The following is a 17,844-nucleotide window of genomic DNA, read 5'->3' as shown; positions in this document are numbered from 1 at the left end:
TGCCCTTCGCTGGACTCTTTCCAATTTATCCACATCCTTCTTGTAGTGTGAGGCCCAAAACTGGACATAGGACTCCAGATGAGGCCTCACCAATGTCGAATAGAAGGGGACGATCACATCCCTCGATCTGCTCGCTATGCCCCTACTTATACATCCCAAAATGCCATTGGCCTTCTTGGCAACAAGGGCACACTGCTGACTCATATCCAGCTTCTCGTCCACTGTCACCCCTAGGTCCTTTTCCGCAAAACTGCTGCCTAGCCATTCGGTCCCTAGTCTGTAGTGGTGCATTGGGTTCTTCTGTCCTAAGTGCAGAACCCTGCACTTATCCTTATTGAACCTCATCAGATTTCTTTTGGCCCAATCCTCCAATTTGTCTAGGTCCCTCTGGATCCTATCCCTGCCCTCCAGCGTATCTACCACTCCTCCCAGTTTAGTATCATCTGCAAATTTGCTGAGAGTGCAATCCACACCATCCTCCAGATCATTTATGAAGATATTGAACAAAACCGGCCCCAGGACCGACCCCTGGGGCACTCCACTTGACACCGGCTGCCAACTAGACATGGAGCCATTGATCACTACCCGTTGAGCCCGACAATCTAGCCAACTTTCTACCCACCTTATAGTGCATTCATCCAGCCCATACTTCCTTAACTTGCTGACAAGAATACTGAGGGAGACTGTGTCAAAAGCTTTGCTAAAGTCAAGATACTATACATCCCCTGCTTTCCCTTCATCCACAGAACCAGTAATCTCATCATAGAAGGCGATTAGATTAGTCAGGCATGACCTTCCCTTGGTGAATCCATGCTGACTGTTCCTGATCACTTTCCTCTCATGTAAGTGCTTCAGATTGATTCTTTAAGGACCTGCTCCATGATTTTTCCAGGGACTGAAGTGACACTGACTGGCCTGTAGTTCCCAGGATCCTCCTTCTTCCCTTTTTTAAAGATTGGCACTATATTAGGCTTTTTCCAGTCATCCGGGACTTCCCCCATTCGCCACGAGTTTTCAAAGATAATGGCTAATGGCTCTGCAATCACAGCCGCCAATTCCTTCAGCACTCTCGGATGCAACTCGTCCGGCCCCATGGACTTGTGCACGTCCAGCTTTTCTAAATAGTCCCTAACCACCTCTTTCTCCACAGAGGGCTGGCCATCTATTCCCCATGTTGTGATGCCCAGCGCAGCAGTCTGGGAGCTGACCTTGTTCGTGAAGACAGAGGCAAAAAAAGCATTGAGTACATTAGCTTTTTCCACATCCTCCGTCACTAGGTTGCCTCCCTCATTCAGTAAGGGGCCCACACTTTCGTTGACTTTCTTCTTGTTGCCAACATACCTGAAGAAACCCTTCTTGTTACTCTTAACATCTCTTGCTAGCTGCAACTCCAGGTGTTATTTGGCCTTCCTGATTTCACTCCTGCATGCCCGAGCAATATTTTTATACTCATCCCTGGTCATTTGTCCAATCTTCCACTTCTTGTAAGCTTCTTTTTTATGCTTAAGATCCGCTAGGATTTCACCGTTAAGCCAAGCTGGTCGCCTGCCATATTTACTATTCTTTCGACACATCGGGATGGTTTGTCCTTGTAACCTCAACAGGGATTCCTTGAAATACAGCCAGCTCTCCTGGACTCCTTTCCCCTTCATGTTAGTCCCCCAGGGGATCCTACCCATCCGTTCCCTGAGGGAGTCGAAGTCTGCTTTCCTGAAGTCCAGGGTCCGTATCCTGCTGCTTACCTTTCTTCCTTGTGTCAGGATCCTGAACTCAACCAACTCATGGTCAGCGGTAGCTGAGAATAAGGCTAGGAGGAGAAAATACATTGTTTTGCCCTGTGTCTTGGTTACAGGGCTCTCACTACTTCTCTGAGACTGCCTCTGGGTGCACCCCGTCATGGGCCATTATTAGCACAGACAGACACACAGCCTACCCCTCTTTCACTGGCTGGGAGGGACAGTTCTGGGTTTCCACTCAGCGAAAGGGCCTGGCACTTTGCTCTAGCTCTTCGCACAGGTGGATCCCAGCCAGTCCCCCATGGCGTGGTCATTCACCTCCTCGGGAACCTGCCCCCCCGTATCTTGGCTGACACGTCCAGCATCACATCCCTTGGAACCTGCCTATTCAAAGGTCTTTCTGGGACCTTTTGCCCAGGAAGATCCCAAAGCCCTTTATGAAGTGAGGGGAGCTGCTGGTATCTGGAGATTAGGCAGGGGACTTGATGGGCAACCGTTAGGAGAAGGCAAAAGAGGGATCCCTCCATGGGGTTCCCCACCTGGACATGTGGGGTACAGGGCTGGCTGTGCCTCACTGCATCTATGCAGGGGTCGTCCCTGTTACCTCTCCTGTGGTGGAGTCATGCCCTTGGCCTGCTTCCAGACTGAGCCCTCATGGATCCATTGTTTGTGTCCTAGCAGGACTGAAAACGTGCTGTCCTGCCCTTACGAGTGGTATCCAGTGACCAAACAAGCGAAGCATTGTTTATTTAGCAGCAGAAATGTGGCATTAGAGAAAAAGTTGTTAAAACAACAGCCTGTATGTATGTCTGTCTACCTAGAATCCTACCATTTCCTGAGGTTAGCCCCGGTAGGTCGGGCTTCTCCAGCAGGCTCCTGTGCCCGGATCCAGTTGCCCTCCCATTGCTCTTCCACCCGCCCCAAGACTTGGGCCACATTTAACTCCTTCTGGGGTTCTTTTTTCTCCTGAATTCACAGGAATTGGCCATTCCCAGTGAAAACAATTTTGTAGGTTGGAAGGAGACAAGAACTGGGGGGAGGGATCGCTCAGTGGTTTGAGCATTGGCCTGCTAAACCCAGGGTTGTGAGCTCAATCCTTGAGGGGGCCATTTAGGGATCTGGGGCAAAAATTGGCGATTGGTCCTGCTTTGAGCAGGGGGTTAGACTAGATGACCTCCTGAGGTCCCTTCCAACCCTGAGATTCTATGAAAATCTGATAACTCTGCCATTGTTCCTTTAACATTAGAGCTGGCTGAAACTTTTGGAGACAAACTCCTGCCCCAATCCCCACCCATTAAAAAAGGCAGATTGAGCCCCAACTTCTGTTTTTGAAAGTAAAAGTTGAGACTTTACAGTTGGGTAGAAAATAGGGACAACGTGGCTGGAGGGTAACAGAGGCCTGTCTGGTTTCAAAGTAGCAGCCGTGTTAGTCTGTTTCCGTAAAAAGAAAAGGAGTACTTGTGGCACCTTAGAGACTAACACATTTATTAGAGCATAAGCGATGAAGTGAGCCGTAGCTCACGAAAGCTTATGCTCTATTAAATTTGTTAGTCTCTAAGGTGCCACAAGTCCTCCTTTTCTTTTTACAGAGGCCTGCCTGAGTCTGCAGAAAGCCTGAGATGGGAAAATACCATATACCTCTTGACAGAGGGTGTAAACTTCTAGGCCCACTACTCTGGGGGGTCCTGCGAGCCCCACCCCAGCAGTGCCTCTATGTAGCACAACAGAGGATGAACCCAGTCAATGCTGTGAATGAACTAGGGAACCCCACCGCTGTCACCAATGCCTCCTCCAGAGAAAGGAGCGGAGCAAAATGCATCATGCTCCTTTCACTTCTAATGTTGTTGTGGCCACAATATGTGGGTGTTGCCATAGGGTCGTCCACATGCCTACAGCTCCAAAGGGATGGATTGTGAAGCCTTGAGTGGGAAGGAATCCCTCAGTAATCCCAATTTCTCTGCCACTCTAGAGGGATTCTGGGGGGCCGCTGATATGTGACCACAATGGGGCCTGGTTCCTGATGGGGGTTGTGAGTTGGGAGGATGGCTGTGGCCAGCCCAATACTGGGTGTCTATGTTGAGACAGTGCCCTATGCTGAATTTGTATGGGGATATGTGGGCTCTGGGGGTCCAAGCCATGAGCCTGGAGTCCTGAACCTTGTTAGGATAAAGATATTCAGGCCTGTCTGCAAAGGCCTGTACTTTAAGAATTTAGGTGTATTCTTATCACTTGGCTAGTTCTAGAGGTATAAAAGAAAGAATCAAAATCACTGTCTGCTGGTGTAAGGGCCTTCTCTTACTGTGACAGTCTGAGGCCCTGTTCTTAGGCTCAGGCCTTTGGCTAAGCAGCAGGGGCAGCCATAAGCTGGGAAGCGACCGGTCACCTCCTCACATTCCAAACTAGTCACATTGAAATCAGGTGCTATTCGGCTGTTAGGCACTATCAGGACAGGATTGTATTCCTATCACCTCCAGAGAAAGGGAAGTGCCTAGAAAATGTAAAAGGAAACTTAGTTTGATAGCATCCTGTCTGGCAAGAACTCACTTATCAATAGCTGGGATGTGAAATCCTCACTTCTGTATTGTCTTGTCATTATAGGTCCCACTTTGCTATTGTTTGTCTGTATAATCTCTGTCTGGTTCTGTGATTGTTCCTGTCTGCTGTATAATTAATTTTGCTGGGTGTAAACTAATTAAGGTGGTGGGATATAATTGGTAACATAATCATGTTACAATATGTTAGGATTGGTTAGTTAAATTTCAGGAAAATGATTGGTTAAGGTATAGCTAAGCAGAACTCAAGTTTTACTATATAATCTGTAGTCAGTGAGGGTGTGGGTGTGGGAGATGGGAACAGGGAATGGGGGTAAGGAAATTGCAATCATGTTTTGCTAAAGGGGGAAATGGGAACAGGGAATGGGGGTAAGAAAATTGGAATCATGTTTTGCTAAAGGGGGAAATGGGAACAGGGAATGGGAGTAAGGAAGTTGGAATCATGTTTGGCTAAGGGTAGGAATGGGAACAGGGACACAGGTGTAAGGCTCTGTGGTGTCAGAGCTGGGAAGGAGGATACTAAGGAAGGAAACTGGAATCATGTTTGCTGGAAGTTCACCCCAATAAACATCGAATTGTTTGCACCTTTGGACTTCGGGTATTGTTGCTCTCTGTTCATGCGAGAAGGACCAGGGAAGTAAGTGGGTGAAGGAATAAGCCCCCTTACAAACCCTCAGGGATGAATGATGCCAGAACCTCCTTCAGCACGTTCATTCTTCTCTTCATCACTCTCCATATGTCACTGTGACCCCCCCTTACATCTGTCCCTCTTCCATTCATCCAGTAATGAAACTCCATTGTCTGGGGGCAGCGTGACATGACTACAGGAGAGGATCTGAGATCTACCAGCAATGCCCACAAGCCTGAGTCTGCAGAGAGCCTGAGCCAATTGCTCTGAGAAGGAGGAGCTGCTCTGTCATAAATATAAAGGAAAGGGAAAACCCCTTTAAAATCCCTCCTGGCCAGAGGAAAAATCCTCTCACCTGGAAAGGGTTAAGAAGCTAAAGGTAACCTCACTGGCACCTGACCAAAATGACCAATGAGGAGACAAGATACTTTCAAAAGCTGGGAGGAGGGAGAAAAACAAAGGGTCTGGGGCTGTCTGTATGCTGCTTTGGCCGGGGACAGAACAGGAATGAAGTCTTAGAACTTTTAATAAGTAATCTAGCTAGGTATGTGTTAGATTATGATTTCTTTAAATGGCTGAGAAAAGAGCTGTGCTGAATAGAATGACTATTCCTGTCTGTGTGTCTTTTTTGTAACTTAAGGTTTTGCCTAGAGGGATTCTCTATGTTTTGAATCTAATTACCCTGTAAGGTATCTACCATCCTGATTTTACAGAGGTGATTCCTTTACTTCTATTAAAAGTCTTCTTGTAAGAAAACTGAATGCTTTTCCATTGTTCTAAGATCCAAGGGTTTGGGTCTGTGGTCACCTATGCAAATTGGTGAGGATTTTTACCAAACCTTTCCCAGGAAGTGGGATGCAAGGGTTGGGAAGATTTTGGGGGGAAAGACGTGTCCAAACTACGTTACCCAGTAAACCCAGATAGAGTTTGGTGGTGGCAGTGGAAGTCCAAGGGCAAAGGGTAAAATAGTTTGTACCTTGGGGAAGTTTTAACCTAAGCTGGTAAAAGTAAGCTTAGGAGCGCCTGCACTCTGCCATCCCACAGCTAATGCCAAGCCGTGGAGCCCGTGGGAGGCTGTGGCCGTGGCAGGACTGGCCCTAGCGGGAGGAGGCACCGGCTGCTGCAGGGCAGGTCACGGTTGCTACCAGGAGGAGACAGAATTTGCAAGGCCGATTTATTGACGATCTTCAGAGCACAAGTCCTGAGATCAGAGTAACGACAGGGCCCTTCCCTGTCGACTTCCCAGTCACCCAAGGGGGCGCTGCAGAGCTGCAGGAAGGGCTGGGTATAACCCCCTGCCCCCTGCCCTCCCCACCCCTGAAGCACCCCTGTTCTTCCATCCACCAGCCTCTCCCAGTCACGTCCCGCAGACCCCAGCAACGTGGGGCCCACACCCAGTGCTAAGGGGGGGGTCTATACACACCCCAGCTGGTGGGGGGCTGCCAGCTCTGCTTTCTCTGCAGCTCATGCTCAGGAGGGGGGTGCTGCTCCCATGCTATCTGTGCTGGGGGGGTTGGCAATGGGGCAGGTCACAGGCCCGTCAGCAGGAACCCAGCAAAATGGGCTCCCAGGCCCCCTGCTCTAACCCACCAGACCCCACTCCCCTCCCAGAGCTGGGGATAAAACCCGTTTCCCTCTCATGCCATGTCCTGCTGCAGTGCTGGGGCAGAGCTACCATCCTTGTTAGGTTTGTTTTCTCTGGCATTAAGCTCAGGTTAAGTTTAACCCTCTCAGTTCAGCAGGCCCAGAGCTCAGAGAGTCTCCCCCCATCCTAGGGTGATTTGTGAGATGTCCTAGAATGCACTGCTGTGGGGCGAGCTGCTTTCTCTATCAATGAGATGCGGAGGAAGATCAAATTAGAACATCACCCACGCGAGCCTTTTTTGAGAGTGGGGGACGAAGGGCCAATATTTGCAAACAGAACAATGGGCCAGATAATTTCTAGGAGCCCCGGGGCTGCCCCCCAAGCCAAGAAGCCCACCTGGCAGGGGCCACTAGGGTCCCCTCTGGACCCAGGGCACAGCATGTCGTCTTTGATCCAATGGCTGCATTTCCCAAAGTGTTCTCTGCAGGTCGGCACAGTGATGAGAGGAACCTGCAGCTCCTGAAGGGTCTTGGGTGGCTTCAGTGTATCTGGAACGAGAGAGCCGGGGATGGAGCATAGTGGGAGGCCGAGGGAGCTGGAAAGGACAGGAACGTGCTGGGGAAAATCTCTCCCAGTGTAACAGACTGGCCAAGCGCTGAGCTACATCGCTGTCTAGGGGCTGCAACTCACAATGCACAGAAACGTCACAGATTCTTTGTGTGTGTGTGCACACGTGCAGTTTCGCTCTTGTGGCTACACAGCCCTGTGTGTTCAGAGCTCCAGGGAAGGCCTCTCTGACTCTGGAGGCATCAGCCACCCCCGGGAATAGGGGCTGAATAGCAGCCCCCTCAGTCGCCCCTTAGATCCATCACACTCCCATCCCCCCTCACCATCACAGCCCCATCCAATGCGGCCCCAGCCCATGACCCAGACTTTTCCCCTGCTGGGAACGGGGTGGAGAGGCCCGGCAGGGCGATGGGGCGGATGGTGTCCGTGAAGGTGACAGGTTCCGTCAGCTGCACCAGGGCGATGTCGGCGACAGACGTGTTCTGGTTGTAGTCGCGGTGGACGACGATGCGACGCACGGGAGAGGCGCTCCCGGTTGGGTGGGAGAGCTGGTACTCTCCCAGGTGCATGCGATACGCAGAGTCAGGGAAAGAGCTGGGAGAGGAGGGGCAGAAAATACTGATCAACACCCCTTTCTGGCCCGGGCCCCTCCCTCACTCCACCTCTTCCCCTAAACCCCCACCCACCTCTTCCACCCCCTCCCACGAGCGACACCAGGAGCCGGCAGGATGGAGCAGAACGGGGTGGGGTGGGCTGCGGCTGGGTCGCTCACTTTTGCCAGCACCAGGCGCTCCGCTAACCCCCCAGGCCAACCTGGACCTCACGTCCAGAAGCACGGGTCCCCCCAAAGCACAGGGCCCAGGGAAGTTGCCCCAGTCTATCCTATGGATGGGATGGCTCTGACTAACGTAACACAAGGTAGCTCACATCGACCTGACTCTGGAAGTGTCTTCCCTAACCTTTTGCTGCTGCCGATGTAAGTGCCCCACTGCACCAACTTAATAACTCCACCTCCGTGAGCGGCCTAGAGACAAGGTCGATGTAATTAGTTTGATGCATGTCAATGGTGACACTGCGCTGCTTACGTCAACTGTTAATGGCTTTCACGAGCCTTCCCACAATGCCCCACACTGACAGTACAATCGATACAAGCCCTGCTGATAAGGACACGCACCGCCGACACAAGGAGCAAAGCGTAGCCACGCACAAGCGATGTAATTACTGCGGTGGCTGCATGCTGACGTAGGTTAACGTCAGTGATGCTGATGTCTTATCAGACCTGTATGTTTGCCTGAGATAGACTTTTTTGCCCTTTTGACTTTTGATACTTTTATATACTTACTAATGTAAGCGGAGTCTGAATGAGCTCTCCCCTGACATCTAGCGGTGAGCTGTGTGAAAGGACTTCAGGAGCTGATCTCATTTGCATGGACACACCCACCCTGCCTAAGTGCTCAGCATGATGGGATTGCTTGCCCAAATGATCACTTGTGTCTGGTGTTGGATCCCCAGTCTCCTTGTTATTGGGGCAGGAGTAATAAAGGGTTGTGTTACCCTTGTTGTGTGAACCGAGGGCAGCAGAACTGTTCCTGGCATACCCTGATAGAAGGACTCACCCTCAACTGAATGGCACTTGCTAGGCTGGGGACATGGGTTCCAAAGTGCCATAAGAAGAAAGGGTTGGTGGTAGGTACTTGTACTTGGGTCTGGTAGATGCACCATTTGACCTTTCTCTTTCCATGATATAATAAAAGAAATAATTTAGACTCTATTGAGAGTCTTGTTACATGCTGCAGAGCTAAAATCACTGATAACAAGGTCTAAATAATAAACCTTCTTTGAGTCAGTGTCTCTATTGTAAGAGACTGCCCAGTGTACACTAGGAGTGAGGCTCCCTGACTAAGCTAAAATCACTGAAATCTGTGTGAAGTGGGGGACCCTGAAGACATCTTGGTGAGCGGCCAGCAGGGAAGTTGGCAGAGAGGGGTGTTAATCGGCCATTGGGGCAACTAGCGAGTGCTTGAGCAGCAGAGTGTTTGAGGTGCCTCCTTCTCCCCCCACTTCCATCCAGGGTGGGAGGTGAACTCGGCGGCCGAACCTCTGAACTCTGGGACTGCACTGGCCAAGGACAGCAACTGTGAGTGGGGGGCAGAGAAGGGACGGGCACGTTAAAGGGACTTTTGGGTTGCTGGACTTAAGAACCTGAGGGGAAAAGGACAGTGCCCAACTTACTTGGGGGTGGGTCTTTTGCTCATGGTTTATGTTTATGAATCCTAGTTGCGATGTTTCCACAAATTAATGCAGAGTTAAATCCCTCCTTTTATTAAAAGGTTTTACTGCACTCAGACTCTGTGCTTGTGAGAGGGGAAGTATTGCCTCTCAGAGACACCCAGTGGGTGGTGTGTAATTGTCCCAGGTTACTGGGTGGGGGCTCGAGCCGGTTTTGTGTTGTATTGTTGAAAAGGAACCTCTAGCTATTAAACAAGGCCCTTGTTGCTGCTGGCTCTACCTGGCAGAAGGGTGACACTGATCTGTGTGAACAAAGAACCAAGACACTGTGTGTTGCTTCTGCCTAACTATGTGGGGGTTTGAGCACAATGAGAAAAGACAAGAAACAGAGTTAAAGTGTTACCAGGTATGGTGGGAGTGGAACTTCCCCGGGCCACTGGCTAAAGTGACCTCACTCCGTTCGGTCTCAAAGGGGGCAGAGATGTGATGAAGTGGGGATTTTCCCTTGTTATGTTGTATGTGAGTCTTACTGTTGAGCCGATGAGAGTTTTACCGTTTTGCATGAATACGGTGTGTGGCTCAGTTTCCCTGTGGGCTGCACCAGTTCCTCGGTGGTGGGAATAGAGGTGTGTGACTTTGGCTGAGACCTCTGGGGCAGGTGAGGCTGCTCCAGCTGCCTGCACCTATGCTGTGACCAGTGCCCTTCGTAACCTGAGACCCATGAGGGGGATGCAACCAGGTGATGACCAGGAAGTGAGGCAAAGACAAGGAGGAGGAGCAACGGGGGTGTTGGAGGTTGGGTTTCTGGAAGCTGGAAGTCTGCTTGGCGGGACTGGAAGATGGGGAGTCCAGGCTGCCTGGTCCAGGACTCCCCAAGATGGATTTGGCTGAAAGTCACTGATGTCTGTGTTATCAAGGTCTGTTCTATGCTGTGTTCCTGTCAACTTATAAACTTTTACCAGCTGGCTGAGAGTCACTTTTGACTGTGGAGTTGGAGTGCAGGGCCCTCTGTCTTCCCTAGAGCCCAGCCCGGGCAGACTCATTGCGGGAAGTGCACAGCATGGAAGGGGATGCTGAATGCTCTGAGGTCAGACCCAGGAAGGTAAAAGCTGTGTAAGCTTCTTGCCCTGGCACAGGATGCTCAGAGAGAGGAGGCATGCTTTCCCAGAGTCCTGACTGGCTTTATATGGAGTAGTTCCAGAGCATTGGTCCAGTGACTCCATGAAAGTGGCTTGTCAGACAGAGCCCAGAAAACATAACCCTCTGGTCTCCCAGAGGATATGAACTGCTTTTGGGTTATGGGGTCCCACAATTAGGGTGTAATGTTACCATGTGTAATCATAATGGTACATCCATAAAGGAAAATCCCTGAGCTTGCCGTTATGTTCATAGAATCATAGGACTGGGAGGGACCTCAAGAGGTCATCTTGTCCAGTCCCTGCACTCATGGGAAGACTATTCTCTAGACCATCCCTGACAGGTGTTTGTCTAATCTGCTCTTAAAAATCTCCAATGATGGAGATTCTACAACCTCCCTAGGCAATTCATTCCAGTGCCTAACCACCCAGAGAGCTAGGAAGTGTTTCCTAATGTCCAACCTAAACCTCCCTTGCTGCAATTTAAGCCCACTTGTCCTATCCTCAGAGGTTATCAGAGTGGGCATAAAGTCTCTGCTGGGATGTTGGGTCGATGACAATTTAACCACTTTGCAGAATGTAACCCTACAGGTAATATGAATACGAAGCTAAAAAAAAATACAAGTTTGAGCTGTCCACAGCCAGGAGCTGGAAATACTCCCTGATGGGCGAATGTACGGAATCCTCTGTGGAAGCAAGTGCAACCCACGCTCTCCAATGTGTCCTTTCAGACCATTACATGGGTGGTGCACCCCCAAGAACGGTGGGTGGACTGAGTACATCCCAAATGCAGTACATACACAGAAGGGTTAAAGCAGCAATTTAGTTGGTGGGTGAGGGGACACACATGGAATCGTCACCAGAGAAGGGATTCGCGGGCAGCAGGAAACACAGGGTTGTATGCATGGACCCTGGGGGACGCTGGGTACCCAAATAACTGATAAGCCAAAATGTGAAACTTCAACAACAAATCAATGAACTACTGGCTCAGCAAGTGTCTGCAATGGTGATAGGATGGAGAAGGGCAGCAGAGGTGAACTGGCAGTTAACTCAATGGACAGGAAACCTGGAAATGTGGGTGGGGGATGGTTTCAGAAGGCTAACTTGGGGGGAGGTGTATATGCTCAGCTAGCAATGTTAATGAATGTCATGAGGGACACATGGGTGGGACGATGTCCTTCAGCTTTAAATCGTGAAGCTAGTCCATATTTATCCACACTTGCCCGACACACCCATCTGCATGGAAAATAACATCCTCCACCTGTGGGTTCAGCACCTGTGATATAGTCACCATGATACTTTGGAACAGGACGGTAACAAAGGTGGTCCCCAGGAGCCCTATGGGAGTAAGGAGAAAGGGATTAGCTCACTGGGAACCATTGGGGGATAGAGAGAGAGGGTTGAATGGTGTAAGTTGAACAATGATCAAGTTGAGCAATGTATGTCCATGAAAGGTATTTGGATGTGCCCCTCCTCAGTGGCCACAGAAGAGGAGGATCAGTGGCCTGTTGTAAAATGGGAATGATTAGGGTGTTGTATATGGGGTATGATGTGTTTTGCTGGGAATGTACACGATCCTGTAATATAACACTAGGGGGCACAATTACACCAGCACATGACGAAATTACACACATCTACACACTGCCATCAGGACTATGGTGCATGAAAAGGGGTGGCTTTTGAGAGTGCTTATGGTGATAATGTCGTATTCAGGCCTGTATATTTGCCTGAGATAGAGTTTTGGGTCTTGTTTGCCCATTTGACTTTTCATATTTTTATATCCTTCCTAATATGTGTGTGAACAAAGACACTGCGTGTTGTTTCTGCCCATCCAGATGGGTTTGCTAGTACAATGAGAAAAGATAAGGAATAGCGTTAAAGCATTGCTGGGTTTGGTGGGAGTTTAATATATGAGTGTACACTTGCAGGACAGTGCTGCCTCAACTCCTCTCCGGAGATAAGATCAAGCTACCAGTTGGGAGGGGTGAGTGGGATGGGGTGGTGGGGTGGCATAAGAAACACTAAAAGCCAAACAAATGTCTGGCCTTGTCCAGTACACAACCTCACTCCTTACCTCTCCCATGGGGTACAAAAGAGGTGGTAGCAAAGCCCCCAGACTCAGGACTCTCCAGAACAGAATATGACCACAAATTGTAAGGGGGTGAGACCCATGCATGCGCTACAGGTATAATTAAGCCTGCTAAGAAGGGGGAGGTGGGGAAAAAGGGGACAAGGGAAAAAGGCTCTGTCAGCAAGCAGAGCTATTGATATGCTTGCTTGATTAACCGCAATAAATATTGCCTTGCCTGCACTTCAGATGTTGAAATGCCAATCATGATCGTGGGAAACCCAGCCTACCCCTTCCTACCATGGCTCATGAAACTGTACACAAGCAGCCTGGAAAGCAGTAAGGAGCAGTTCAGCCATAGGCTGAACAAGCGCAGAATGGTGGTGGAATGTGCCTTTGGACATTTAAAAGGTCGTGTGCGTTGTTTGCTTCCTAAGTTAGACTTCAGTGAAAGCAATATCTCCATTATTATTTCTGCCTGCTTTACGCTCCATAATATCTGTGAAACAAAGGAAGAAAAGTTTCTGCCGGGGTGCGGGGTTGCGGCAGATCACCTGGCAGGCGATTTTGAGCAGCCAGATACCAGGGGAAGAAGAAGAGCCCACCGAGCAGCTCTGCATCTCTGTGAAGCTTTGAAAACCAGTTTCAGCAATGAGCCAGAATAATGTGACACTTATCTGTGTTGTTCCTTACCAATCTGTCCCATTCAATGCATTTTCTCCCTTGTTGACTCCACCCCCACTAACCACCATGTGTGGAATGAATAAAGAGCTTTTTCCCCCCTCAGTCTATTTTGTTTTATTATGGACACAAACATACAGACAGCAAAGAAAAGTAAGAGAATATTGAGCAAAAGGGCTGATAACACTATGAATCAGTGACCTGTCCTCTTCATTTTTTACCATGTCCCCAAATTTTGTGTGATCAGCAAACTTTCTCAGGGATGATTTTATGTTTTCTTCCAGATCATTGATAAAAATGTTAAATACTGTAGGGCCCAAACCAGATCCTTGTGGGATGCCACCTGAAATAGCCTAGCTCAATGATAATTCCCCATTTACAGTTACATTTTGAGGCTTAACAGTAGCCCAATTTTTAATCCATTTAATGTGTGCCATGAGAATTTTTTAATCAGAATGTCATGTGGTATATTCATTACTATCACCTTCCCCTTTCTTCCAAATGTTAGATATTATTTTTAGTATTATTTTTACAGGTGCCTTCACTTCCCCTCTAAACCAGGTCAGTTTGTTAACTAGTACAACCTTCTTCCTCAGTTGTGGTATTGTGGCTTTTTGGGAATCTAGTTAGGTGTTCTTAAACGATTCCTAATTATCATTCACGTTTTTCTGATTAAATTTTTCCTCCCAGTTGATTTGGCTCATAATTTGTTTTAGCTTTGTGAAATTGGCCCTATTAAAGCACTATTACTGCTCTGGACTTTATTCCGCTCGCACATTAGAAATGTGATCAAGTCATCAATAACCATTAATGTTTAGTTCTTGCGATCCATTCCTCTTTATCTATTAGGACAAAGTCTAACATAGAATTCACCCATGCTGGCCACAACACTTTTTGAGTTAGGAAATTGTCTTCTGTTATGTTCAGACATTCCAAGGATGTTTTAGTCCTAGCTGTCATAAATATAAAGGGAAGGGTCAACCCCTTTAAAATCCCTCCTGGCCAGAAGAAAAATCCTGGCCAGAAGAAAAAGCTAAAGGTAACCTCGCTGGCACCTGACCAAAATGACCAATGAGGAGACAAGATACTTTCAAAAGCAGGGAGGAGGGAGAAAAACAAAGGGTCTGTGTCTGTCTGTATGCTGATTTTGCCGGGGATAGAACAGGAATGGAGTCTTAGAACTTTTAGTAAGTAATCCAGCTAGGTATATGTTAGATTATGATTTCTTTAAATGGCTGAGAAAAGAACTGTGCTGAATAGAATGACTATTCCTGTCTGTGTATCTTTTTTGTAACTTAAGGTTTTGCCTAGAGGGATTCTCTATGTTTTGAATCTAATTACCCTGTAAGGTATCTACCATCCTGATTTTACAGAGGTGATTCCTTTACTTCTATTAAAAGTCTTCTTGTAAGAAAACTGAATGCTTTTTCATTGTTCTCAGATCAGGTTTGGGTCTGTGGTCACCTATGCAAATTAGTGAGGATTTTTACCAAACCTTCCCCAGGAAGTGGGGTTCAAGAGTTGGGAGGATTTTGGTGGGAAAGACGTGTCCAAACTCTGTTTCCCAGTAAACCCAGATAAAGTTTGGTGGTGGCAGTGGAAATCCAAGGGCAAAGGGTAAAATTAATTTGTAACTTGGGGAAGTTTTAACATAAGCTGGTAAAAGTAAGCTTAGGAGGTTTTCATGCAGGTCCCCACATCTGTACCCTAGAGTTCAGAGTGGGGAAGGAACCTTGACACACCTGTGTGTGACATTGCACGCCATGTGCTTTATGAAAATATGCTTGTGAACATGAATATGACATAACTGAAATATGCTTTATGTGAAATGTCCCATGTAACATATCATTAGAAAGGTTATAATCTACTGCATGTGTTCATCCTATTTGTTTGCATGTATTATTTCTATGTCTGAAATTAGGAAAATAAGATCTAAACTTGTACTACTGATGTAGTCATATTAAGTGGAGGCCATTAATGGTGCTTCAGAAACAATGAGTTTTAATTGACTGTAATTGTAAATGCATCCGATGAAGTGAGCTGTAGCTCACGAAAGCTTATGCTCAAATAAATTGGTTAGTCTCTAAGGTGCCACAAGTCCTCCTTTTCTTTTTGCAAATACAGACTAACATGGCTGCTACTCTGAAACCTGTAAGTGACTTTGTTTACCTGCAAGCCTTCCTGGGTATGTGTGGGACAGCCTGGAAAGAATGGAGACTGGGGTCTCACAGAGACATGTGACCATGTCACCTAACACTGAAATCCATCTTGAATTTGATACTTTTCCCCAGGGGGGTGGGGTTTCAAAGAAAGCTTTCCCACCTTAGGGAAATTCTATGTAAGACAGGGGAAGTAAACAATGGGGGTCTTCAGATGGCTTAAGAGATGGCCTCACCTCCTGAAAGATAAAGCACCGGGAAACAAGAGGATTGCAACCACAGGGGTGAGAGAGAACAGGCTGTACCCAGGTCAGAAAAGGCAAGTGGCCTGAGAAGGATTTTACCTGAAGTAACATTTAAGGTGAGAAGTTATCATTAGTAACGAGTTTCTTAGTGTATTAAGCTTAGACTTGCGTGTTTTGTTTTATTTCGCTTTGTGACTTACTTTGTTCTGTCTGTTATTACTTAAATCCGACTTTTATACTTAATAAAATCACTTTTGTTTATTAATAAACTGAGTGTAAATAATTATTACCTGGGGGGAGGGGGCAGTTGTGCATATCTCTCTTTCTGTGATATAGAGGGCAAATATTTATGCGTTTGCCCTGTATAAACTTTATACAGAGTAAAACAGATTTCCCTGGGCTTCAGACTCCCAGAAAGGCAGTACACTGGGTGATGGGAAAGTCCCTGTTAACTGAGAAACTCCATGGCTGAGTGAATCTCAGTGTCTAAGGAACTCCAGAGGGGTGTGGCCCATTCTCTGAGTCCATGCTGGGACTGAACTGGAGCGTCTGGCTCAGCAAGATAGAGTTGAAGAGCAGCCAAGCTGGCAGGAGGGTTGTTCTCAGTGGTATCCCTGTGCATCAAGTGTCAATCTCAAGGGGGTCTCTGTGAGAGAACCTGCCACAGAATGAACAGACCCCAGATTAATCATCAAGTGATCCATCCAATCCCATATTCTCAGCTTCTGGCAAACAGAGGCTAGGAACAATATCCCTGCCCATCCTGTTGATGGACCTATCCTCCATGAACTTATCTAGTTCTTTTTTGAACCCTGTTCTAGTCTTGGCCTTCACAACATCCTCTGGCAAAGAGTTCCACAGGTTGACTGTGCGTTTGGTGAAAAACTCAAGTGTTTTGCTGAAGTGGTTCCTCCTAGAGACAGTTCCTCCAGTTCCAAAGATGGGGCAGTAGTACCGTTCCTGTGGCTCTGTGACAAGTGGTGGTAGCGGTGGGATGCTGAATGCAGTAGGAGTATTGTGACCTGCAGCAGTGAAACTAGGGTAGTCAAAGGAAACAGCAAGAGAATGGCGAAAACCAGCTCCCTAAGAAGGATATCGCCAAACTGTGAAGGCATGGAGGTTCAACACGGTGCAGCTGATTTCACGGCTGAAGAGGGTTGATTTAACCAAGAAGCAGGTTCCAGACCCAGGCAGGGAGCCAAGAGGGAACAAGAGAGGCAGCAGCAGGGACTTGCTGGCTGGGAGAGGGAGCAAGCTGAGACCATGCGAAGCAGCTAAAACAGGAACTGGAGATGGAGAAGGGGAGGGACAGGAGAACCCAGAGAAGGGTCACTGGGGAAAGGCCCCAGATGCCAGTTGTACAGGGAACCTGTTACCAAATTGTTGCCCCAGTTTAAGGAGGGGGTGTGGGGAATAGATGTTGATAGAAGCAGTCCCGAGTGTGAAACACTAGCTTCCCCCAGGAGGTGTCATCTCTGGCCCACCAAAAGACTTTGTTAATTGTTTCCCCCCAACCCATGAAAAGGAAACGTAGACGCATAGGCGATGCATAAGTGGGATATGTCAAGTTTGGCCTGCCATGGGAGCCTGGGCAAGGAGCGTCGTCGGTGGGCCGCCACCGCCTCCTCCAGCCAGGCGCTCTCTCGGGCAGCTGCCACAGAGAGCCACCCAGCATACCGGGCAGGGGGTGGGAGGGACAAAGCAGGAGTTGGGGCTACTGGGTTAGAGCATGTGTTTTGGGGATTCTGGATTCTTTGCTCCTCCCCTTGTCATGCACCATGGGGTCACAGACAGGCCCCTTAGCCTCTCCAGCCTATCTTCCACCCAGACAAACTGAACTTAGTGATGAATGGTCCCAAAAATCACACCACACTAGGCTGGTTGCAGCCCCAGGACACCAGTCACGAACCCCAGCTCAATTGGTGCCCTAGATCCTACACCAAAGACAACGCCTGTAGCCTTGTTGAGATTCCCAGTGTTCACCCACCGCACCCTCACTCACTTCTCCCTCCCTGCACAGTTCAGCGATATCCTTCTTAGGGAGCTGGTTATACGCATTTCTCTTGCTGTTTCCGTTGACTACCCTAGTTTTACTGCTGCAGGTCACAATACTCCTCGTACATTCAGCATCCCACAGCTAACACCATCTGTCACAGAGCCACAGGATTGGTGCTATGGCCTCAGCTTTGGAACTGTCTCTAGGAGGATCCCCTTCAGCAAAACACTCAGGTTTTTCACACAACGCACAGTCAACCTGT

General features: G+C 48.3%; 1 protein-coding gene across 1 annotated transcript in view; it reads right to left on the bottom strand.

The window, feature by feature from the left end:
- LOC144265861 (prostasin-like) overlaps positions 1–17,844 on the bottom strand; it is a 363,252-nt gene that overhangs the window by 195,595 nt on the left and 149,813 nt on the right. Inside the window, 3 exon segments of the mRNA XM_077818911.1 lie at positions 6,894–7,049; positions 7,392–7,433; positions 7,436–7,662. Of these exon segments, the coding sequence (XP_077675037.1) occupies positions 6,894–7,049; positions 7,392–7,433; positions 7,436–7,662 (425 nt within the window).

Source organism: Eretmochelys imbricata, chromosome 6 (genome assembly GCF_965152235.1).
Source record: "Eretmochelys imbricata isolate rEreImb1 chromosome 6, rEreImb1.hap1, whole genome shotgun sequence".
Taxonomy (NCBI): domain Eukaryota; kingdom Metazoa; phylum Chordata; order Testudines; family Cheloniidae; genus Eretmochelys; species Eretmochelys imbricata.
This window is presented reverse-complemented; position numbering and strand designations above follow the sequence as displayed.